Below are 26,497 nucleotides of genomic sequence, written 5' to 3' on the forward strand. Positions count from 1 at the left end.
CAGACCTCTTTTAAGACGTCAAAAAGAAATTAAGAGGTTGCAGTGGGTTAGAGAACATATAAATTGGACACATGAATAGTGGGAGAGAGTTTTATGGAGTCAAGCTCCTCAAAATAGCCATCAACTGCCGATATCACCTCTTTATTTACCACCAAGCAGAAAATAATCCGAGGGAGTTAAATCTGGCGAATAAGGTAGCAATTCAAACTTTAATTTATTAATTTTGTTTATTGCAATATCGGATGTATGAGCTGGTGCATTATCTCGATGAAACAACACTTTCTTCTTATCCAAATGCTGTCATTTTTGCTAGATTTCTTCCCTGAAACTTTGCGTAATATTTTCCGTCGATAGTTTTTCTTTTTTCATGATAATCAATGGGGAAATTATCCCACGCGCATTCCAAAAAAACCGACGCCATGAACACCGTCAAACGCTCTATGGAATCATGTCTGTTCCAAGGATTTTGAGTTTAGTTAGATATTTCTGAGACAATAATTGCCGTCGCACATAGATCGTTTTTCAGGATTTAGGCGGCCAAAATTATTTTATGTGATATTTATATTACAAAATGGTTACATAAAAAGAATTCTGTGTTTGGAATAACTTATCGAAATTATTTGTTGGTGCACGGTGGTTAGGCGCACCTACTTTTGATTTTTTATCAAAAAATATTTTATTCGAGATCGTAGTTGATTTCAAAGTGTTTTTTAATATTATATTGAAAATACATATGACATACTCACGGCTTTCCCCAAGAAGGGACAGCTGTCTACGTTTTAGTAAAATTTTCAGGTATGTATTACAGTCGAACTCCAATAATTCGAACTGCAAGGGACCGTAGCAAAAGTTCGAATTATCGAGGTGTTCGAATTATCGGAGTTGTGCACATTTACATACATATATGTATGCATTTCGATGCATCTTTCCATTTTATAAATAAATAAATATGTTATGGGTATATAACATGTTTATTTATTTATTTATTTATTTAGAATAATAATTTGTATACGTTTGAAGAATTTTTGGTCCTAAAAAGGACCGATTATTTATCTTAAAATAAAAAAAAAATACATATATTTATTTTTTTGTAAAGAAATCAGCTATGCTAGATTGCTTCATGCTGACGATTTTGTCCTTTGAAGCAAATCGAGTGATTTCTTCTCAAAAGTCGTCAGGTATCAATAAAACTCTGGCGCCCTTCTTTCAGAAAAAATCAGTCACCACGTTTGCTCTTTACTCTACTTTGTCTCTCTCCAATTCGCTCCCTCTCTCTCTTTCTCTATAGTTTGAAGGTGCAATTAAATCCGTCCCGTGAACTCGTCGTTTTTAATTGCACCTTCAAACTGTACCATCAATAATAAAATCGTCGCGCCGGTTTTTGGGGAAAACCCAGCAGCTCTTATTCTCTTTTCAGTCGTTTCATACATTCGTCCTCTAATTGCAGTTCGAACTAGAAAACTATTTAGGAATGCTTTCTTAGCTCTACCAGTAATAAAATCGTCGCGCCGGTTTTTGGGAAAAACCAGCCGCCGTCTGCAGTTCACCCATATTTCACATTTACAAAATATCGTCGTCTTACCTAGAATCTGAAGATTCGAATTTTTCAATGTTTTTCAACACTAACAGTTCGAATTTTTTAATACATACGTACATACATAATTTATACAAGAAAAATTCCAATTTTTCAATTATTCGAACATCAAAAATTCGAACTTTTCAATTATTTAAACGCCAAAAATTCGAATTTTTCGGTAATTTTAACACAGAAAATACGAATTTTTTTGATAATTCGAACTTCAAATGTTCGAATTATCGAGGTTTTTTTACATGTGTTAGTATAGGAATGTCAAGGGACCGACGCAAAAGTTCGAATTAACGAGGAATTCGAATTATCGGTGTTCGACTGTATTAAATAAAACAAAGTTTATTTTGTTCTAATAAGTAAGTAAATATTTTATTATATTATTAAAAGGATATTTACATTCGTTATACAATATTAAAGTTGCATAAGCTAAATAGATAATCACTAAAAATAATCAATCATATATTGGAGACTTATTCATCTACATTTAAATTTTCGCCGCTTTCATCAATTTCCATTGGTCGGTTTGGCTCAGCAGGAATTAATAGCTGCATTATCTCAGGCAAAAATAATTTTGAAGCGGTTTTTTTGGTCTTTCTCACGGAACTAATAAATGGATCGGATGTTAATAGTAACCTATTGCATTCTTCCCTCGAAAACTTGCGAGCAAAGTTTAGGCGATAAGACCTAAAATGTTTATTGCGGGCCTCAGCAGCTTCTTCCGAAAGTTACCCTATCGGCAACAACGAATTTTCTATTATTGAAGCTCCATGAATTAAGACCTTATGCATCGTATTTATCATATTTTGCTACGTCAATCTTATGGCCATCGCTTGATATGGCTTCTAATATCACTTTTAATCTAATAATCAAGTCATAACTTATCCCAGTGATTTCTGCAGCCAATTCTCGAAGAATCTTCTGCTGGTATTTCCATCGTTTGTGTTTCCGAAGTTACTTTTTGGCATATCGACTAAGAGACCTGACTCCTCTCTAAATCTTTGCTGAATATCAAGCTTCATCTGCTTTTCTAGATTTTTTCTTCTTCGGTTCGTCTCTCGCGATATTTTTTCACGGGCAATTTATATGCTAAATGCAGCACACTTTCGAATATCCGGATTCTTGCATGTAATACGGAAAGTCCAAATTCAAGAGCTTCAGGGCATACATCATTTTTTTTTTTTTGTTAAATCATTAAAATCTTTTGATGTAGCTCCACATATATAACATCTGCTGGTCGATTCGGTGTCTGTAGCTGCATTGCAGACCTTTCCGTCAACCATAGTCATTTTAAAACTATGTTGAACAAAAGAAATTCTCTCCATTGAGGTCAGCTTTCGTCAAGTTTAATGAGTTTACATTATTGTTTACATAATTGATTTCTTCTTTTGTGATGTCCGTAAATCTTATTGGACGGCAATATCTAGGTGAAGATGGAGTTGGATTTTGTCACGCTATTTTACTTTTATCCTCACCACAAACAATTCGTAGACGTATTTACGAGTCAACATTTTCACCCCCGAGCAGCCAGGTGAACCTATAACAATAAAAAAATAATACAGGGTGCGGCAGCATAACTTCCTTTTTTCAAAAGTTAATAAAACTTATTGTATGAATCAGAAAATTTTTATTCGTTTTTTATAATACAGGCACATACATAAAGTTTTGTTTTACTGAGTTTTGAAGATCAAATCAGTTAGGTGACGTCCCCCATTCTCCATACACTGAGTAAACCGATTTCTGGCGTTTGTCATGACTCTTGCCAGCATAGCAGGCGTTATGTTGGCAATTTCTTCCTGGATGTTCGTCTTCAAATCTTGTAGGGTCCTTGGACGGTTCACATACACACGGGATTTCAAAAAACCCCATAGGAAATAATCACAAGGGGTCAAATCGGGAGAGCGGGCTGGCCACTCCAAATCGCCCCTAATTGAGATAAGGCGCTCTGGGAAGTGTTCCCTCAAAACAGCCATCGATGTTCTTGAAGTGTGTGCCGTTGCTCCGTCTTGTTGGAACCAAGTGTCCCCTAAGTCCAACTCATCTAGCCGTGGGAAAAAAAATTCCTGTAACATGTTTACATACCGGTGCGAATTCACTGTCACTGTGACTTCATTTTCCTCAAAGAACCAGGGACCAATAATTCCACGTGAGTAAATTGCACACCACACTGTGACTTTAGGTGAATGCAAAGGCCGTTGATGCAATTGTCGAGGATTGGTATCAGCCCAGTAGCACATGTTTTGTTTGTTTACGGATCCACACAAATGAAAATGGGCTTCATCACTAAAAAAAACAATAGCGTCCTCAGGAACGACTTCCAGAAAAACCTCACACGCGTTCCTCCGAGAATTGAAGTCACGTTCAGAAAGTTCCTGCACAATTGCCATCTTGTATGGATGAAAATGAAGATCATCATGAAGTATTCTCCTAACAGAACGATCGGAAAGTCCAAGGGCAGACGCATGTTTGCGCGCAGAACGCCGTGGTGATCGCAACACTGAAGTTCTAACTAACTCAATGTTCTCCGGTGATCTAATGGGCCGAGGGACTCCAGTTCTTCGTCTTGTCACACTTGCAGTTTGTCTGAACGTAGTGACCCACGTAACAATTGATTTCCGGTCCGGGACAGGGGCCAAGGGGGCTAAATTAAAGCGATTCCGAAAGGCGCGCTGGGTTGCGATCACAGAACATCCGCTCGAAAAGTAAACCTCAACGGCAAACGCACGCTCCTCACTGTTCCAACGCATGATGGCGACTGAACTGTGCCGGGACAAAACTTTATAGTCCCCCCTCTCGAACGAGACCACTAGCACTCCGTTACGACATCTACCGACTAAATGGCGAACTTTTTAAAAAAGGAAGTTATGCTGCCGCACCCTGTATTAACACAATAATATAAAATCCGATTTTTTCCTATTTTTGTCAAAAAAATTTCAAACTCGTTTATTTTTAAAACTAGCAGCTGATTTTAAGCAGTTTTCTTTATAAGACTTTATACTATATAATGAAATTAAAAATGTAACTCGGAAAGGTGCGGAAGTAAAGTTTTTTTTCGATTGAAATTGAAAAATAATGAAAAAACATTTCTAAAAAAGGGTATTATTGGCGGCTCATTACCTGTATTATTGGTATCCATCACTTAAACAAGCAAATATGACACGACACATGAAATATTCACCGAAGAAAATGATATACGAAAAGGGCGTCAAGAACTTTCGCGTGCAGTAAGTGCGACAATCAAGGGATGTGGATGGGGTTGGCTATTGTTCGTCAGGTAGTCTACTATTCCAGGAAAAAAATTGTTTGTCATTAGTCGATTATTGGAATTTCGACTTATGGCCGCCTAATTCCTAGAAATCTACGTATGTGCGTCGTGAAAAAAAATAATTTTTATATCGAAACCGATAAAAAAAAATTAGTTGACATTGATTATATTATTATCATACACAAATTATTGATAATTTCAAACTAATTTTAGAAGCATCCTTGATAACTAAGTACGGTGTAAGTTTTCAAACTATGATCAAAGTTCACGTTATTATTATTTTTAAATTACTTTTTACCAGACTAACAGTATGGTATTACAAATATTTAACTAAAAGTGACGGAAAAATCTGTTTTTTACATTCGATGAAAGGTAGAGGGTGGAAAACGACAACCGACATCATTTCCTCGATTACCATTACATTTTCTAAATATTGCAACGTTCAAACTAATGATCTTTTTAAATCATTTGTTAAAATATTCGAGTTCACCCCTGTATTATATTTATTTAAATGAAATGAAATATTAAAGAGAAACTGGTTTTGTACTACTCATTATGAAATAATATAATGATCAGAATCTTAAGGTCAAATTTCGACGAGTTACTTGTAAACATTTGGAAAATATTCATTTCATAATAAGACTGTTAATAATGCTGGGATATTTCATACTAGCAGCTGTTGTTATATTTATAATTGTCTGTTTGACGTTATTAATAATAACGACAAGGTTTGGTCATTTGAAATGTGAAAGTTACGAATGTTTGATTGGAAAAACTGCAGTCGTTACAGGAGGAAGCTCAGGTCAGTATTATTCATCCCGTACATCCTTAGTCGAAGCTATATTATAATTAAATTGTTCACAATAGAATACTTATTTTATATTTACTTTTTTTGTTATATTTTCTTTATTATTAGAGACAAAACACTGGCGAGATCTTTATTTTTAAAATGGAAATACTCGTCCAATAATAGAAAAAATATTTATTGAGCACTAACACGTACCACTTTTCAATAGCTTAATACAATAGTTGTTTACATTAGCAAGTAGGTAATTTTATAAAAGGGCGGTTGATATCGGTAAATTTTATGGCCGAAAAAATACCAAAACTGTATTATTCAATTTTTTTTTTATTAAAAAAAGAACCGCGATAATCAATTTATCACTGTTGACATAGTCCGGCGCACTTCCCAGAAGATCGACTCAAAACACATGAAAATCAGGGGAGTTTGTTACGGAATTAACAAAGCATTTGGTGATGGAAGTCCTCCACGAGCTGTCTTGACTACCAATTTAAAATAAATCGTTTGATCATGAGGTGTTTGATCCGGAACAGTAAATTCACTTTTGGTAACAAATGAACTGACCTAGGTAACGATTGTGATAACCAAACAAGCGTTTGGTTCAATCAAAACGCATATTGAAGAGTTATCGGTAGTAGGCTGCTAAACTTTCCCCCCCTATTCTCTTCTTTTTTCCGGGCTTGGGAGCGGCAACAATGCCATTAGGCAACTCAGTCAGCCCACAATCACTACGGGCAAAGGAAAAGTAGCTGGAGCAAATTAGATCAGAAACTGTTGGAGATCTCAGAAAACACTACCAGACGAATGGATATCACAGCGTAAAAACAATGGAACCAACATAAAGTCGACAGATTGGTGAAAATAGCAAGGGAGTAGAGGTCGACTACGAAAGATGTGGAATGGAAATCTAGAGCAAGGATGAGGACCTATTATGGAAGAAAGAAGAACAATTATTAATATATGGTAGTTGGGTACCACGTTTCATTATTTAAAAAATGGTGGATAAGGGATTCACTAACATTTGCCATCCCTAATAATGACGAGAAAGCGAAGATCTGTCAATATTTATTGAGTCCTAACACGTACCACTTTTCAATAGCTTAATTATCCCTGTTTACATTAGCAAGTGGGTAATTTTATAAAAGGGCGGTTGATATCGGTAAATTTTATGGCCGAAAAAATACCTAAACTGTTTTTTTTTTATTAAAAAAGAACCGCCATAATCATTTTATCACTTTTCATTTCATAGAGTGTACATTTCGACAACAGGCACGTAGCCAGGATTTTATTTCTGGGGGGGCACTCACAATTTTTCATATTTATTACGAAATAATAAAAATATCAGTTGAAAAATTTAATGATTCATTACTATTAGTTGAGTACGTTTAAATTATTTTTACACGTTTCGTTGATAGGTATTGGATATCAAATAGTACTTTCTTTGGCATCGAGAGGATGTAAAGTTATCATAATAGATAGAATAGTTGATGAAAGTATTAAAAATTCAATCGTGGAAGAAACCGACAACCCAAATATCAGTTTAGAATATGCGGATTTAGCGTCTTTTAAATCCGTAAGACGAGTTGCTCAAAAACTAAACAAAACCGAAGAAAAGTTAGATATTTTGATAAATAACGCTGGTATCGGCTTGTCTAAAGGAGAATTAACAGAAGATGGATTACAACCAACGATGCAGATAAATTATTACAGCCATTTTCTTTTAACGCACTTACTTATAGGTGAGTAAATATCTTAAATTAAATAAACTGAATTATGATTTTTTTAATTTCATTGTCGCCGTTGGATCTTTCACCCCTTAACTCGACCTTCAGCTTTTTTAAATAGAAAACAATCGCACGGGTCTAGATCAGGACTATATGGTGGGTTTTAAATATCTGTGAAGCCACATTCGTGTACAGTAGCCTTGAAACTGTCTTAGTAAGTCACAGTATTTGTCGCCTTAAAGTCAATTAAAAAGAAAAGAAGTCGGCATAAGTCAGGCAGTCATAGTCACGATGAATTATTAACCGATACAACAATTTCCGAACTCGTCGCTACCAAATCGTTCAACGGTGTGAAATACGTAACAGAAATTATTAAAAACGGGCTCTGTCGCCGACGCACAAACGTGAACAACAGAGATACCTCAATGTTCATTATCATCATTATCATCACACCCTGTAATTTCTTCCTGTGGGGCCTTCTCAAGGACGACGCATCCTTCCCGACCTCCGAACTGCAATCGAGGACAGCTTGACATGCTTCGCCGGACCTGAGAAACGTTGCCGTAAATGCATTTATCAAGATGGTCTGGGTGGATCCTGAGTTTTAATTTCTAAGTTAATTTGTAATCTGATGTTCTGAGTAGTTCATAGTTCGTAGGTGTGGGCGGCCGTGAAGCCGTTGAACACATATGTCTTCAGATAGACCCGTCGTGCCCCACTTGACGTTACCAAAGTCCGATGTCCTTTGAAAAGCTGCAGTTTCGTCCTCCTCCATGCACCAGCGGCACTCCGGATCATCCGTGATGCTCATGGGGTGAAGGTAACGTCTTAGATGGTAGTGTCCGGTCGCTGGTCTGATGTTCTGAGTGGTGCGTTATACAGATCAGGTTCTTTACTTAGAAACAGGTCTAAAAGGCTAAAGAACGGGGACTCTGGTTGGTTCATTGATAAGTTGAGTCAGGCCGTGACTATGTGCACAAACTTTGGCTGCTCTCCCTTCATCGTCAGTTCTGTTAGAAAAATTCAACCAGCTAATATTTGCGTTTGGATGGTTGAGATGTAGGTAATCGAGTTCTGTATAGGAAACAAATATTCGAATTCTGAAAGAACAAGATTCTCTTCCCGCTGGTAAGATATTTCGTTCCTAATGAAGACGGCCAGTCCAAAATAAAACATGAAGGATATACAAGGTGAACCTTGGATGTTGTTGAGTTCACCTTTGTTGCTATTAGAACCAGAATATGAGGTTTATTCGATTGTAGTTTTTGGTGGGTATGGTAAAGTAGTTTTTGCCTAATAGACCAGCCTCCACGGCGAGATCCGAACGGAAGGCTATTTTAATTCAGGAATATTTTGGTCTAGAAGGTGCCATCATGCTATTTTTTCCTTTTTTCTCACTCAGGAAGCCGGGCACATAGCGACGAAACCAAATTTACGTCGCCTAGATCCGATGCGGTACAATTATAATTAATAGACTTTTCACGAATGTATTAGACTGTCCTGGAACTCATAGAACAATCCAAAATTTTTGTTTGTTCATATAATGAATCTTCAGGATCCATTCAAAGAACACAAGATGTCGTTTATAGTTAGCTACAGTTTCTGATTAGTGAAATGTTGTCTGAAAAAGGCTGAGAACTTGTAAACCCCTCGACGTTTTCGGCAAATCTTGCTGAATTTTTTATTGAATTCCAAATTTATTTACAGTTTGTCCTAGAATGGGCGAAACGCGCGGAACTTGATTTTTTGATGAAACCATTTTATCGTCATGATTTGGTAAAAACATCATGAATAAATGACAATAAATTTGACAGGTGCAGCTTTAATAAAACGGTCGTTATCAACTGCCAAAATGTCTATTGAAAGACCCTGTATAATTATCGTTACACGTAATAAATATTTTATCTGTTTATTATTTCTAGATTTGTTGAAGAAATCTGGAAAAGGGAAAATAGTTTTCACGAGCTCGTTATTATCGTTTTTACACGTGCTACTCCCGTCGTTATCAAAACAAGACAATTTAGATCCTCCAAATTGGTTAGATTTGTTAGCCTATACAAACACAAAATTCCTTACTATTGTCGCATCGGATATTTTCGCGGAAAAGCTTAAAAAATTCAACATTACATGTAACACCTACCATCCTAGTGTAGCGAATACAACTATATTTTCAAAATCTGAGAAAAATTTGGAAAATATTTTAGATTGGTCTTTCTTCCAATTTTTAAAATTCCTGGTATTTGTTTGTGCTATTGTAAGTATATATATTTTTTGATTATGCAATAAATTCCTATAAACCACGATCAAAACTGTATAATTCTATTAATATTCAAATATTATAAAAATTATTTTAAAGTCTGGCAACGCTGTTGAAATATGACCTCATTCTAGCTCGATCATAGACAAAGTAATACTAGACTGCGCAATCAAAGATATTAGAAAGAGATATAAATAAAGTTATTCTCAAATAATAGAGGTTCTCCCTCCAGTTTTTTATATCCCACATCCTTCTATTTTTTTAGTCTAATATCTAATTCACCAATATATCTAAATTGGACCAGACACTATTTCTTTCCAAAAACCTAACCTCCCAGTCGATTCTTGTACTTCTTCTTTTTTAGCATCCAAAATTAGCTTGCCAACCAGCTTTACTATTAAGTGTTTCTAAGGAATACGAAAAAGTTACAGGCATATTTTATGGAAACTTTTTACCGAAATTGAAACCAAGAGGATGTGGTAACAAAAAATTTTGCAAGAATATTTGGGAAATAAGCGAAAACATAGTGAAGCTGGAACCAGAAGAAATACTTCAGTAGACGAGAATATGTTTCGATTTTATATTTCTACAATAAATCATAAATAATTTGCATAAACGATTTTTCTCTATTAATGTAGCTTAGATATGATCTTTCCAACAATACCCTGTATAAAGAAATACTGGTGGCGTTACATTGGATTTCAACCTCATATAATTTATTCTGAATAACATTTTATTGTCATTTAAATGTAAAAATAAATAATGTATTTATCTTAATTGCACATTATAATCAATCAATTCGATAATAATTATGCTCACTATTTATTTCCTTTGAGATATATTGTGCAAAAACAACTTACCTACAGTATTGAATGCTATTATTCAAGTCCACACACAAAACCACTTATTAACACAACTTTTCACCATTGTATTTCGAAAAAATTCAAGTTTCTATAAATAATAATTATTAACCCGTTCTTACAATACATAAGCGTATTAAAAAAGACTTAACACCATTCGAAACAACATGTACATTTTGACAACACTGCTTAATTGAATGATCATATGGTTAGTTTAGATTTTTAAACACTACAACTTTTCGCCATTGTATTCCGAAAAAATTCAAGTTTCTATGAATCATAATTATAAATCCGTTCTTATACATAAACTTATTAAAAAAGACTACTGTTGCACATTTTAGTAACACTGCTTGTAATTGAATGATTATAGTTATAGTTTGTTTATATTTCAGTGATGCTATTTCCGGTTATGGCGCTAATTTTAAACGTTCAATTTGTCACTCGGTAGCGGTATTGCAGAATTATAAATCGTATTATTGTACTTTATTCATACTCTTCTGTTAATATTGATCAGACAGTACTATTAGATAATTATTGTATGCTTTTGTTGTTTCAATCGCGTATAAATTCTTTAAAATCACTACATTTGATTGCGTTCGTTTTCTTTAGATAATATGTTAAAACAGAAATATTACCGGCGACACAGCATTCCGGGAGTAAGTTTTACGGCTCTTTCAATACTAATATCTAAATTTATTTACCTGGGAAATGCAGTTGTTTATTTTAATACACTCCCAAATTGAAAAGTAAAAAATGTCAATTTACACAACTAGAAACAATAATTTTAAAATATACCAACGAAAATAAATAGGAATTAAACAGAGGTAAGTTGATAGCGAATTTCTTAAAATTTTACAAATTCTTAATTACGTAATGCTACCGGTTGGACTAACTAAATCAACAAGAACGAATTTATAGTGGGAGTAAGCCAGCGTTGCCAACCATACTGCAATTACTCCACATATATGGTAAATTCAAAATATTTCACGTCTCAATCTCAAAATTAGGAGTTTTTGTTGTTATATTTTTTAAAAACTGAACGTATTTTGTGGAATTAATTGAGAATTCAATCTAACATTTGCAAAGTGGCATAAAATATTTTTTATAGCTTAGGCTAGTCATTGCCAAAGAACAATCGTTTTTCTTTCTGGTAATTTCAAGCTGGCAATGCTGGAGTAAGCATAATATACATACAGTTAATATTGAAGATTAAGTATTAAAAGAGAGAAAAAGCATCGGTTTACCACTCTCTATCTAATCACTGTAAAAATCAAAATTAGTTATTCACCTCCTTTGCCTTTTTCACCACTCGGAACTGTCATTGTAATCCAATCAGAACAGAGTAGCACACCGGTGTTCTCTCTCTAACAGCATTGTGGACCCACTTGGAATAAGTTCCTCACTCTCTCTATCTTTAATATTAATTCTACGGTTTGAAAACATAAAAAAATGCAATCAAAAGTGAAATTTTACGTATTTGAATACAATTGGAAAATATTTATTTCTTGCACTTAGTTGTTTTTATGATAATATACTTTAGAAATACGCAGCTGTAAGAATTAATTAGAGGAAAACAGTTGAAAAATTTTATCTATGCTAAACTTTATTGTGTGCTTGAAAATGTATCACGCGACCGACTGATGGTGTATTCTAGACAGTATACAGGATGTCTTCGAGAAATAATTAAAAATATATCGAAATATTAAAAGAATTTGAATGATCAGAAAAAGACTAAGGGATTATTTCAAAAGATAATTTGAACTTTTAACATAGCAATAGACATATGTCAATCATCTGTCAAAATTTCGTAGACATATGTCAATAATAACAAAATGGTTTATTAAATTGTAGTTTCAAATAAAAATACGAGTGAAATTCTAAATATTTATTAAATAATTACATTTCTCGCTATTTCAATGTAAAAAAATAATGACTTTGACCTAGAACCAAAAAAACAACCGACGCCAATGTTATACAAAAAATAAGACTTCTTCCTGTAATTGATATACAAAATAACTTGGCATCGATGTTCAAACTAGTCGTATACAGCAATACAGAGTCCAATTCCTGAATGGGGGTATCCTGATGAACATAGGGACGCGCCCTAACCTCTTGCCCGACAGTTTTTAGTACCTTACAAGAATTCGACAACCTAGCAGCCTAAAAATATCATTTCATCAACTCAAATTCTTAATGAAATAAAATTAAAAGTATCCGGAAAACGTTAAAAAGGATTTTGTACAATACAATAAAAAGAATTGGGCGATAATCAATGAGATAACCTCACAATATCCCTTGCTGTTGACAGATGAGATGATGATGACAGGCGATGAAGATAAAGACAACGACAAAAGACAGAGAGAGAGATCGTAATGACTTTTTCGATTATAATACGAGGGTTGTCCATAAAATAAGGTTCCCAAGGAGGTACGGACGCTTGTAACGCGACATTTGGGAAACTTCCGTTCTTTTCGTCAAAGATGAAGCTTCTATTTGATTTATTTCTATTTTTTAGTCGGCAAAAACGTTCCTCCGGCGGAATTAATTCCCAACTATGTGAGGTGTATGGGAAAAAGTGGATGAATATGCAACATGTGCTCAAAAGGTGTAGATAAATCAAAGACGAACCTACAGAGGAATTTTTGGACTCTATTTTCAATTGGGACATGTACCTGTCACCGGAGGAATTTAAGCAAACGCTTTCTTCCGGCAAAGGGATAGCGAGTGTTTCGGGACTGGAAAAGGTTGTTGCACGACGTTGAAGAGCCTTCAGCGCGCGATTTATAACAAGAAGAGAGGCATGCTCACAAATAGAGAGCGTCTCCATAAGGACAACGCGGGTCCACACACCGCTCGTGTCACAATTGATCTCATTAACAAATTTGGATCGAATACTGTCGCTTTATAACCCAGACTTGGCCCTCAGTGATTACCATCTTTTGTGTAAATTTAAGAAGCACTTGGGGGGAACACATACCACGACCGATTAAGAGCTGGAAGATGCGGCAGCAAATATCTACGACTCAGAAGTTGGTACACCATTGATATAAATAATTATGTCGAAAAATAGAAGAAAATTTAGACTTAATGTACACGTCTCGTATAAAAAACGAGTATCAAAAGCCTACAATAAAAACAAACAGAAATAAATCGTAAAACAGCGCGGATAAATAAAAAGTATTAAAACAACTTACTTGTATGATTGGTGCTATAGCAATAATAGCCCAAAAGAAAACATTTAGAATATTTATAGCACTGAGTCCGTGTATAGGTAACGATATATGTTTAACGTGCAAAATATATAACCATAAAGCTCCAGATAGAGCGAACGATATATCCATGATTAATAACAGACATACTGACGGAGAAATTTTCTTGTTAAAATGATTCAACAGTTTTTTAAAATCCTCTATGTCCTAAAGCAATACGTAAATTATGTTAAACGTTCATACACAAAACGAAACAATCTAGGAAACACGATTTAATACTTTTCCAAGTACCCCGGTAGTATTATGCGTGATTTGCACGCGTCAAAGTCGAAGGCCACTAGAGACACGCCACGCCACTCCACGCCATACGACGTCTGTTTACGTGGTACATCGTTGTGTACACGTTTGTAACACGCCAAGTGACGACTCGCCCGTTTTATTCTATGATTTTAAATAGAAAAATTTTCAGTAACTTGACCTTAATTTTCAAAAAAAATGTGCTGCGCGACTGTTTTTTTTTTGCATAGCACGGCAAGAGAGAGACATTCACACGATTTAACGCGCGTCAGTTACACCTGAGAATTTTGAATCATTATATTCGACATGACTTGGGAGGGCGTGGCGTGGGGTGGCGTGTTGCTAGTGGATTCCGGCCTTTAACCGATTCTTCGGGTGTAAAAAAAAATCATTAGATGCCAAACGAGGACTGTACGACGATTGACCCACAAATTCGATGTTTTGAATGTTCGTCGTGGTGGAAAATGATTCGTTTTCGCCGATTGGTTTCCATGATATTCTGGCAAATAAATACTAGTGTACCATTCAGAATTGAGCGTTCTACGTTGCTCTAATTAAACAGTGGCGACATGTCTAGTTATTCCGGAACAACAGGCGATCATTTGCATCGAATTGCTTCGAGCGCGAACAACTTGTTGGATTTGGCTCGTCTTAAGAGACCCATTCAATCGATTATTGTTCAGTTTCGGGTTGGTATGCATAGATCCATGATTCTTCCCCTGTCACGATCTTTTGAAGCACCGCGATTCAATTGTTTCAGCATTTCTTTGCGCCAATTGAATTTCTGGCTCTTGCCTGACAATGCCCGTCGACACACACACACCATGTCTAGTAAACGAAGATCTGGCAATGCGCAAATCGATGTTTCGCCATGACCTGATCTCAGTTCCAGCCAATGCCTCTATGATTCGATGGAAAACTTTGTCAGGAAGCAGCAAGTTTGGACCACCATCAACCAACTGAAAATGTATCTCCATCATACCTAACAGATTTTTTTATGTAAAAAGAAAGTGCAAGTTCGGAAAAGACGTTCCTCGGTAGCTGATTCCACTTCTCCAAAGAAAGGAGTCCCGATGAATTGACGTTCCGGGCGTTTGCAAGCGAGCTCGGTGTTCAAAAGTCGACAGGTCTTGCAAATACTGCTCTAGGTGGGATTTTCGATCTTTGGACCATCACCGTAACCAACTGGAAATCGATAACCTCATTTTCAGCGTGCCACGTTGTTTTTGCTGCAAGTGGAAGCCGTAGAACCATTTGAGGTACTTTTGTTTCATTTTATTTTCCGAACTTTTGATCGATTTAAAGGAAACGAGAAAAAAATTAAGGGACATTTTTATCGTGTTTCCTAGATCGTTTTGATGCGCGATTTTGTTGATTTAAACGTACCCTCATCCATTCTAAAGGTTGTACTGGAAATTGTAGTAGTTTATCCCTCATGAATCGTACGTGGGAAGTCAACAGCTGCGCTTGAAGGCAATAATTTGATATTATTGCCGATTGTATTAAATCTTGCCATAACGTACAGACAACAAATAATATTTTTAACGACACCGCAGGCAACCAACTAAAAAATTATAAAAAGTTACGTGAAAATTGGATTTTTTGTTTTAAATCTCCGCGATTAAATATGTGTAACCATTGTTAAGCCTTTTTTTACTAAGGATAAAAGTGGAAAAACGTTTTTTTAGTAAATAAAACTTCCGATGGCCTTGCTTCAACTTCTCGTTTGTACTGTACTGCTAAGAACTAAAATTCAATCAAATCCAGCAGCAGATTGTTCTGTGATTTCTGGTAGCCTCAAAAGCCGTAAAATACGGGTGCAGTTTTACGGTTGTTTGGGGCTACTAGGTTGGAAGCAATGGATTGGAGGTCGCGGCCGATGTAGTTTGACTTGAACCTTGTGATGAATCAGATATGATTCCTAACCAGCCGAAGAAGGGTGGAGTTTTACGGTTTTTGGGGCTACTAGTTCTGTGGGTTCTTGCCTTCTTAACAGGCTTTGCTTGGACCTCGAGTTGGAAGCAATGGATTGGAGGTCGCGGCCGATGTAGTTTGACAAGTCGACCAAGCGCTTCCACTTGAACCTTGTGATGAATTAGATATGATTCCTAACCAGCCGAAGAAGGGTGGAGTGTTACGGCTTTTGGGGCTAACTCGTTGTTTTACCAGGGGTTTTTGGTCTATTAATAGGCGTTACATCGATCTCCGGATTAGAAGCCTTGGATGAAGGAGGGTTGCACGTCGAGCAACCTTAGAATCCGAGGCTGTTAGCCTTTTTTCTCCGGAGTTCTGCAGAATTTAAGCCGGATCTTGACGAAACATCGTTGAAACCAATGCTTTGGAGGTAGTGGGTTTCCTGGTCCTGTTTTTTCAGGTCCCTCGAAAGGAAAAAGAGGATTTGACGTGGTCCCTGCCCTTGCAGAGCCCTTGGAATTTCGCTAGGTTTCCTGATTAGGAAAGAGTGAGGTTTGATTCAGTGCATAGGCTAATAGGATTGGAATCAAAGTGGATGTAGAGGACCACAATATATCTGAAGAAGTAACATTGATCTATCTATTAGTTGATAACAAACTGTTGCCGTTGTTTCGACAATTTTCGGTCTTTGGGGGGAAAAGGAAAGGGATAAAACTCATTTGGACATCGTTAACCAATACTGCAAAGTTGTGGAAAGCCTCAATTTAGCCTCCAGAACGTTCAGCATGATCCGACATTCAATAAAAACTTTGTTTACCACCCAAACACACTAAATTTCTTTTTTTTTTAATTTCTCCCCGAATTGATGACGCAGATTATTAAAATTTCGGTAGATGATTGTGAATTAGCACAGTGTTGCCTTTTTAGCTAAGAAATTGGTAAAACTACGGATTTATCGGATAAAAAATATATTAATTAGATAATTTATTATTGAATACTTACCCGTTTTCAACCCATCTGAAAGTAATATCCCCTTTGACCAACATAAAAATAGAAATGATAAACGAAACGCTTATCCACACCAAACTGCACATAACGAACAACCAAAGTATTTTCACTAATTTTCTTTGACTTATGAAACCGTCCGATAGATTAGTCGACGCGAGAAACACCTGCAAACCACCCAACGACGATGCTATTAAAAAAAAATCAAAAAAAAAAATTTTGTTATATCACCCTTTCCATTAGTACGGGAAGTTGTTCGTCGTCTGTGTTTCTAAAAACGATCAAGGTATGTAGATAGGCCGATAGATGGAGCAAACTTGGTAAAACGAATGTGAAAGTGATCGGTCGATCACAGGTTTCTGTAAATATGGCGTCGTAAGCCGCCTTTAGAGTGTTATTTGAACTAGAAAACACGTAATAAAATCCCCTGTCTCTCCTAAAAAAAAGATATAGTTCCTTGCATAGCAATAATTGTTATTTAGTGATGCTTGACAAATCAATCGAATCATACATTAATCGATTAATCGATTTTATCGATTTCGAAATTATTTTTGTCAATAGAAAAGCTTCAAAAGTTTATTTATTTTTGAATGTACGTGTGATTTTTCATATATAGAAATGATATTTTTAGGTTATGATAACGAGAGAAGCCGACGTTATTCGTTTTTGTGATGACATCGATTTTCACAGAGAGAAAAAGTATTCATAAGATGTCAATAATATGTCAACGATACCGGTGAATGCGTGTAAACGCTTTTTTATATTAAAAACGCGGTAAAATGAAGAAAAAATATAATTTTATTCTAGAATTTCGCTTTTGTCCTCGTTATAAGGGCCCTTTCACACCAAACGAATCCGAATCAAGTTGAATCTGATTGACCACCGAGATTCGGCTTCGAGCGCTCCGTTTAAATGTGAACGGACTCTTTTCCCGCCTTCAGACCGGACGAATCTGGTTCAATCGGGTTTGATTCGAGATGGCACTTGATTGGCGAAGAATTAAACATTCCAGGTAAGAATTATTCAGGTTGATTCAGCTGGTGTGAAAGAGTGGAGATGACGAATCAGATTCAACTTGATTCGGAGTGATCCGGATTCGTTTGGTGTGAAAGGGGCCTAACAGTTTCGGTTGCTTTTTAACCTAACCTCAATGTAAAAAGAGTGAGATTAATTCAATTTTAGCGCTTTAAATGTCATTTAGTTTGAGGTTATATAATCAAAATTTTGATTTATTCTATATAAATTTGTTTATTTATAAATTATATTGATGTAGAAAATTTGGTGTATGAATTAAAAATACAGGTATTTTCAATTTTTTTGTATAAAAATGTCAAGATTTTTTTCTAAAATTGATGAAAACTTAGTTTTTTTGAAATAGAAAAAGTGTAATTTTAAATCAAGATTGAAATAATCCTTTCGGCCAACTTTTCGAAAAATCTACGATGTTGAAAGATAAAAATTAAAAACCGAAAAAAATGGTTTTTTGTAACCTCATATCTCGAAAGAGTTCTTAAAATGTTAGTTTTTTGTTAAAAAAAGGAAATTTTAAACTTTAATCGGAATAAAAATTTTTTTCCGAGCAATTTTTCAAAAAATCTATAAATGTTTTTATAAGAAAATAAAATTAAAAACAAAAATTAAAAAATTTTGTCCGCAATCTTTGAAAAAAATTTAAAAAAAGTTGTATTTTCTTGAAGTTTTAAAACTTAATTCAGGATAAAAATATTCCCAGCAGCCAATTTTTCCAAAAATTTATAATCTGTTATGAAAAAACTGGTTTTTGTAACCTCAATTCTTGAAAAAATTCGTAAATAGTTAGTTTTTTGAAAATAACAAGTTCTAAAAAAGTCTAAATAACGATAAAAGTATTAAAAACCGCCATTTTTTCAATAAAACTACAAATGTTGAAAGAAAAGTATTGAAAACTGAAAAAAGGGTTTTTTTCGAAAAAAAAATTTCGATTTCAAGTTTTTTCTGATTTTCAAATGTATTGAGTTTTTGAAAAATCTGTGTTTCTTCAATTGAATCCTATAAACATCGCGAAATTTTTTGAGCAAATTCAAATTTTCAAAAATAGAAAATAACATTGAACCAAAAACAAGTTAAAATACGTTCCCACCACTTTTTAACAAAATCTATAAAATTAAAAAAGCAAAATAACAGTTTTCAAAAAAAATAACGATGAAAAAACTCTTTCTCACATAACCTAACCTCAACGTGCACGAAAAACACAAAAAAACAGGTTTTTAATTTTCCGTTCCTTTTTAATACAAAAATGTATCGATTTTTCCAAAAATTAATAAAAACCCTTTTATTTAAATTGAATTAAATCTATAGAAAATGTTTTTTAGAAAACCGAATTTCGACTTTACATTGTTTTCCATGTAACCTAACCTCAATTTTGCTGTTTAAATTTTTTATTTTTTGTTATACAAAACAGTGCAGATTTTTTTAAAAATTTGCCGTAATTTAATTTTCTCGCCTGGAATATAACCCGATAAATGTTATAGTAACTGTTTTTCAAAAAATCGTGAAGCTCCTGAAACGAATTGTTGAAAATTTGTTTCAATACACGAAAAAAACAAACCACTATGCCACTTTTTACAAAAATCGACGATTTTTTATAAGAAAATAATTTTAAAAACAAAAAAACGGTTTTCTGTACCCTGTTTTTGAAAAAAAAACTGTTTTTGGTTTTCAATTTCTTTTCATATACTGAAATATCGATTTTTTCAAATATTTATAAGTTTTTCGAACGATTAAAACCGTATAAAAAATTATTTTTTCAATAACCTAACCTCAATCTTGGAAAAAAGTACAAAAAAACTCATTTTTGATTTTAAATTTTTTCCTTGCACAAAAATATATTGGTTTTTTATTAAAATTTGTGGAATATCAATTTTTTTTACCTGAATACAACCCTTTTAATAAAGTAGCTGTAATAATTCAGAAACAAATTTAAATTTTTTAAAATAAAACGATTCAAAACAATGAAAACTACTTCTCTACCAATTTTTTTAAAAAAAAAAACACATTTTTCACAAAAATTTTGAGGTTATGTAAATTTTTCAATCCTCTAAAATTTTTAACCGCCATATTTTTCAATATAAAACCTAAATGTCCACCCTCTACTTCCCAATTGCGAATCTGAGCGAATTTTTCCTTTTTCTAGTACAATTACCAACCCCATTTAACTCAATCAAAAAAAAATAACTTAAAAAAAATCACCTGAAACAAGCCATATAGTGTACCATATATCCAACTAACATCACAACAATTATAAGGCAAGTATAAAGAAAATTTAGAAGTTTTCCACAAAAACATGAACCTTGTTGATCATTCAAAAGTGGTCGAAATCCAATGAAACTCAAATAACGCAAATACGGTATTAAAATTTTCTTCTTACAATAATTCAGTACCACCGTAACTGTTAGATGAGTAGAACTATCAGGTACTACAACGCTAACAATCTCCGTGTCCTAAAAACATTTTTTATTTCAACTAATCCCGACGTAAATCACCCTTGAACCGGTACTGTTTATAAACCCATCCCATTCTTTAAAAACGGAACGTACCTCGATGCTGGACGACCAGTTTGTGATTTCTTCTCCGGAAGCCATATTGTTTACCAACATATCAATTCATATTACGTACTAAAATAATAAATTAAAATCCCTTTCGTGTTTGTATTTATTAAAAACTTACCGATACCAATATATTGAACGTTTTTACTATAAAGAACACATGGTGTTTTTATAAAACTCGGAGTTGTAATGAAAGATATAATTTCAACGTGATCCTTTTTTTTCAACGCATATTTATGATAACCTTTAATTATCGGGCATTAATAAATCTCTGTACATAAATACGTGTAATACCAATACGTTCTTTCAATGTTAAATAATTTCGGGTATCGTTTAATGTAAATATAAAAAAAACGATTAATTTTGTGATAAATACTGTTGAAAGGTAATCGCTGTAGATATGAACGGTTAACACGTTCACTGCCAGGATTTTTAGAAAACCGTGGAGATATAAGCGTCTGATGAATTAACTCGTTCACTGCCACCGCTTCGACTTTTTTTCATGGAAACCTGGAAACGTTTGATACTTTAACACGTTCACCACCACTGCTAAGCTTGATTTATAATCACGGTGCGTTTGATGAATTAACACGTTCACTGCCGCTGCTTCGACTATCTTTCATGGAAACACATATGAAGGTATGAGCGTTTTATGTTTTAACACGTTCACTACCACTGTTTGGATTTTTTTATAATTGGCAACAATACGATTTATAAATTAACACGTTCACTGCTGATGTCAAGACTTTCTTACGAAGGTAACGATAGGGTTGATATTTTAACACGTTCATTGACACTGTTCAGATTTTTTTTTCAATTATGGTTAATAAATGATATATTTTTATTATATGAATTAGCACGATCGCTGTTTCAACACGTTCACTGACTTAGTTTAATTTTTTTCTATAAAAGTATGGGTGGAGATCGATTCATACTTGAACACGTTTACTGAAACTGTTTGGATTGACGATTGATAAATTAACACGTTAACAGCCGATATAAAGATTTTTTTATAGTAACAACGATGCTGTTCATAATTTAACACGTTCACTGCCGCAATTTAGATTTTTTCATAATTGGCAACAATACGATTAATAAGTTAACACGTTCACTGCCGAAGGGATAATTTAAAAAACTACAGGGGGGTACCGAAAAGAAAAAAAAAACTTCAAATAACTGAAATAAAACTTATTATTTACATGATATTAACGTCGTTTTCCACCTGAGAATTTCGTTTTGTATTTGGATTTGATTGTGAAACCAGGTCGTACTAAACGTTTCCTTTCTTCTCGATGTCTTCGGTTCTTCTCTTCCAATGAAAAATTCTTCCTTTTCCTAGTCGAGAAAGTCATTTCTCGATTACCTACGGAACCCAACAGTTTAACTGAGGCATCTTCTTCTTTTAACCGTTCACTAAGAGGAGCCCTAGAAATAATTTTCTTTACAGGATGTTATTAAACAGATAATTTGTGGTTATATTGCACTACAAACTAAAAGTCTATTGTGTCCTTTATATCCTGCTCTAGAATTCTGATAAATTCCAGGACCCGTACTGGGTTCTCCTTACCCAAGCACAGGAGACAGTGGAAAAGCGTAAGCAACAATTTCATATATGTAAAAGTGCAGATGATAATTTAACACGTTCACTGCCAATGTTTTGATTTTTCTGTAAACACGACTAAACAATTTTTTTAGATTAGGAATTTATTCACCGGCTGATATGAAATAAAAAAAAACAATTTTTTGTAGGTAGACAGATGATTAGGAGTTTAACTATAAGATAATTGTGTCTTCCATACCAAGTTCAAGAGTTGTAATAAATTCCAGTACCTGTACTGGATTCTAGATTATTTTTTGATCCTAAATCTTCTCAGGAAGACACCATCAGATTGTTTTTATTTTGGTTTTCCCACTTCCTGAAGTAATCCTTGTCAGGGAGGCAACAACCTAATGCTTTCCTCCTAGTTTCCCACTTTTTGGAGCATTCCTGTCCAGGAATACACCATTAGATGGCTTCTATTCCGGTTTTCAATTTTCTGGGGCAATCCTGTTCAGGAAGACACTTTATGGAGTGATCCTGATAAGGGAGGCACTATCAAGGTGCTTTTCTTTCATTTTTTGAAGTATTCCTTTCCAGTAAAACTCAGTTAGAGTGTTTTTATTTTGCTTTTCCCACTTTTTGTAATGATCCTGGTAGGGGTAGATGCTTTTATTTTTTCCATTTTTAGGCAGATCCTGACCAGAAAAACACCATCAATGAAGTTATCCTTTCCAATAAACCTTTATCAGAATGTTTTTCCATTTTTTGAGTAATCATGTCCAGAGAGATAGCATCAGAGTGTTACTATTTGGGTTTTCCCACTTTTTTTAGTGATCCTGACCAGGAAGACCCCTTCAGAGTGCTTCTATTTTGGTTTTCTCACTTTTTGGAATAACATTGGCCAAGAAAGTACCATCAAAATAATTTTCTTCCATTCTTTGGAGTTATCCCTTCCAGTAAAACAAAATTAGAGTATTTTTCCCACTTTTTTGAGTCATCCTCTCCATAAAGACACTATCAGAGTGCTTCTATTTTGGTTTTCCCACTTTTTGGAGTGGCCTTGTCCAGGGAGGTACCATTAGAGTGTTCCTATTTAAGTTTCCCACTTCATCTGAAATTCTTTAAAAGTCACAAAAACATTTTTGTTATTTTTTTGGTTTGTGTGACCAAAAGGAAGAAAACCACTAGCAAAAAATCAATTTGTTCAGAAAAGTAAAAGAAAAAATATCAAATTACATATTATGAATCTATAATAACAATTACTTACCTGTTAGTCTTTTTTTTAATACTATTAAGCCCTTTGAACTCATCTCCATGTTTGAATTCGTACAAAGTTGGTTGTTTTTTAATCTCTTCTTCCAAATTCCTCAAATCTTCTTCGGCCTTCCTTAGTTCTTGCTGCCTGTGTTCTTCATTTATCATTTTATGTTGTTTTTTAAGTTCCTTCGACCATGTATGTTCATCATCTGAACTTTCTTCTTCAGATTCATCTTCTGTGTCTTCTTCGGAACTATTTTTACCTTCCATTTCCTCCTAAGAAAAATTAAGATTTTTTTCCAATTCCAATTAAATTCGTAATTAATTATATTCACCTCGATCGGTTCGAAATCTTCCGATATCAAAGATTTCTTCAATTTTTTAGCTTTAGCAGTATCCAATCGAGACAATACCGGATTCAATAATCTATATTCATCTGCATTTTTATCTACTTCGAAATCTGGATTTTCAAACAAAGCCTTAAATCTGTTATCAACCAATAAATTAGCAGCATTAACTTTATTCTTCTTGCTATTTTGTTCTTCGTTCATCAATTTAAGCGCCAGATCTTTATTAACTTTAGGAAGTTTGTTAACTTGCACTCTATTTTCTCTATCTTTATCAATAGTTTCTTTTATCTTCTTCTTTCTGTATTCCTCGAATTCAAACGGATTCGCGACCGCTCTGGCTTTTTTATACAAACGAATATCCATAAAATAACTAAAAATAATTAAAAATTATCATAAATAAAATATTTATTGTAAAAACACTTACCCGTGCATGTAAGCCCTTAACAATTTAGTACCTACAAGATGATCAAGTCCCAAATTCTCCAATTCCGCTTTAGTAACGAATTTGTAATCGTCATAAACATTCTCAGTGTTACTTTCCTCCAATTCTTCAGTAAGAGAATCCAGAAAACTCGCCCATTTAGGGGCAGGTCCCATACTGGGGATGTAATAAGTTTGTATTTTAGGATTTTCGTTGGCGAGAAATAACAATCCCGTATTAGGTACTGTACAAAGATTATTAAACTCCGTAGAAGCATCTATCGATGTATATAACTGTCCCTAAATAACAACAAAACAAAAATAATACAAACATATTTATATTAGTGGTACTTACATTATTTTTTTCCCAAATTTTTAATACCGAACAATCTAAAGAAAACACCAAATCCTGCTGATAATGGAACTCTACATCTTTTATAGGCAAATCATTCATGTGATCCTTGATATAAAAAGGTTTATTTGATCTTAAATCGTATAAAAGTACTTGTCCTGAAGCTGTACCCACGCCTAATTGTAAAGCACCATTAAATTTTAAAGCTGTTATTGATGGAAAACTTTCCATACTAAAAAAAATCCCGTAAAAACCTGTAATCTATTTTTATAAAGAAAAATCTTACTCTTTATTTTCGTTAAAACACGTAAAAGCGCAATCCAAAGTACCAACTATAGATTTACTTCTTTGATCCCAAGCTTCCACTTTACCCTCTTGTGTACCGCAAATTAATAACTGATGATAAGGATTGATACAACATTTATTTATAGATGAAGCTGTACTAGTATAAGGTGTCATAAACTGTCCCCTTTCCAAATTCAACCTATAAATATCAGAAGAAGCCCCAACGACAAACAAATCACAACTAGGATAATCATATTGCATATCTCTACCGAATTTTGGTATTCGAAGTCTGTAGTACCGACCAAAAGCCGCATGGAATTCTATATATCTATCACATTGCAAAAAAACGAGCTAAAATTAATTTTTATAAAATTATGGAAAAAAATCTAGTTATTAAGTACCTTGCTATAATCGTCGCTAAGTATTTGAAAAGTAACTGCTTCCGAATCAAAACACCGTTCAAATTTTAATGATAAATTGTTTACATCAAAACATTTTATTCTAGGTTTGTAAATACCTGTTGCAAGTATGTATTGACCATCTTTTGAAACTTTTACTGTTGAACTAAGTCCGGGCATATCAAAATCTTGAATAAGTTCAATACGTCTTCTAATATCAACATTTTTTTTTAATAATGCTCTTCTTTTCCTCTCAGATAACCACTAAAAGTTTCGTTTGAAAAAATGATAGTTACATGATAAAAAATGGAAATATTTACCTCTGGTAAAGATTTTCCAGCACTTAAATTGTAAATTTTAACGTTATTAGGATCGGAAACCTGCATTTTTGCTTCTTTTATGATATTATTCCCATTCCCGATTTATTTTCAATTGTAAGGTTAAATAAGCTCGTTGCCAAGCAAAGCACGAGGAAATTGTTAAAGTGCGCATGTCTATATTTCTGATTTATATTATTTATTCAATTAAATAATATTCTCTGAAATATAATAGATCTGATTTTAACTTTAAGTATGAGAATATAGAATTTAAAATAATTTATTAATGCTATAAAACTATAGTTTTCTAAAAAATAAAAAAAAGGTGCTTTTTTCCACCGTCCACAGTTTGGCGTTTTCTTTTCTTTTACCCCAGGATGTTTAACATATTTCAACTGTTTTATGCATAAAACAGAGATTTATTATCTTCGTATCTTAAAATTCAGACAAATAAAATCATAATATTAAAAAAACCGAAAAGTGCAGTTTGAAATATTAACGAAAATTATTTTAACATCGATGATGAAGAAGATTGCTCACTAATGCATCCGGTAGTGTTTTTATAATAAAAGTGAAGTGGTAAATAAAAAAATTATTAGATTTTCAATGTCTTCAAAAATTTTGAACAAAATCTTGGCGGCATAAACTCAAATTTTAACTTGCCCTTTTCTTTCTATTAGAAAAAGAGCAATACAGAAATCAGTGACAAGAGCACGGAGGCAACTCAACAGAGCATACTTGGGTATGTTCTGTGAGTAAACCTAGTACACTTAAGTTTTGTGCGCTCAACGTTTTCTAATATCTTGGCTAGAGATAGAAAAATTGTGAATATAATTTAATTGCCAGTATTAATTTTCTTTTCCTAAAAGAACTAAGTAGTCTCAGTTTCAGCTAAAGTAGAATAAGACGATATATAATTAACCGCAGTAATATGCACATATATATATATACACTCGTGTTCAATGTACCAGTATTGATAAAGACAATAGAACTTTTCGGAAGCTATAATCCGAGTTCGGGTGGATAACCCTATCAGCTGATTAAGGATCCTAACCCCAAAACGAGATTTAGATCAC

The 26,497-nt window shown here is 33.9% G+C and overlaps 3 protein-coding genes across 3 annotated transcripts; 1 reads left to right on the plus strand and 2 right to left on the minus strand.

Moving 5' to 3' along the window:
- Positions 1 to 5,392: 5,392 nt before the first annotated feature.
- Positions 5,393 to 10,249, plus strand: LOC130451310 (retinol dehydrogenase 13-like). The gene is made up of 4 exons (XM_056790257.1): positions 5,393 to 5,652; positions 7,068 to 7,391; positions 9,299 to 9,630; positions 9,998 to 10,249. Exons 1-4 carry the CDS (start codon positions 5,502 to 5,504, stop codon positions 10,190 to 10,192), a joined length of 1,002 nt encoding a protein of 333 aa, XP_056646235.1. The 5' UTR covers positions 5,393 to 5,501; the 3' UTR covers positions 10,193 to 10,249.
- A 2,114-nt stretch (positions 10,250 to 12,363) lies between these two features.
- Positions 12,364 to 21,176, minus strand: LOC130444970 (uncharacterized). Its single transcript, XM_056780376.1, has 8 exons — positions 20,624 to 21,176; positions 20,494 to 20,571; positions 20,147 to 20,397; positions 17,150 to 17,354; positions 16,916 to 17,085; positions 15,386 to 15,563; positions 13,688 to 13,909; positions 12,364 to 12,653 (listed from the first exon to the last, which is right to left on the minus strand). Exons 2-8 carry the CDS (start codon positions 20,551 to 20,553, stop codon positions 12,402 to 12,404), a joined length of 1,338 nt encoding a protein of 445 aa, XP_056636354.1. The 5' UTR covers positions 20,554 to 20,571; positions 20,624 to 21,176; the 3' UTR covers positions 12,364 to 12,401.
- A 493-nt stretch (positions 21,177 to 21,669) lies between these two features.
- On the minus strand, positions 21,670 to 25,592 carry LOC130444980 (nucleolar protein 10). The gene is made up of 8 exons (XM_056780388.1): positions 25,425 to 25,592; positions 25,108 to 25,368; positions 24,708 to 25,057; positions 24,425 to 24,653; positions 24,074 to 24,369; positions 23,635 to 24,019; positions 23,310 to 23,575; positions 21,670 to 21,927 (listed from the first exon to the last, which is right to left on the minus strand). The coding sequence occupies exons 1-8, from the start codon at positions 25,488 to 25,490 to the stop codon at positions 21,708 to 21,710; spliced, it is 2,073 nt and encodes a 690-aa protein (XP_056636366.1). The 5' UTR covers positions 25,491 to 25,592; the 3' UTR covers positions 21,670 to 21,707.
- Between the last annotated feature and the right edge of the window lie 905 nt (positions 25,593 to 26,497).

Source organism: Diorhabda sublineata, chromosome 1 (assembly GCF_026230105.1).
Source record: "Diorhabda sublineata isolate icDioSubl1.1 chromosome 1, icDioSubl1.1, whole genome shotgun sequence".
In the NCBI taxonomy this organism is placed as follows: domain Eukaryota; kingdom Metazoa; phylum Arthropoda; class Insecta; order Coleoptera; family Chrysomelidae; genus Diorhabda; species Diorhabda sublineata.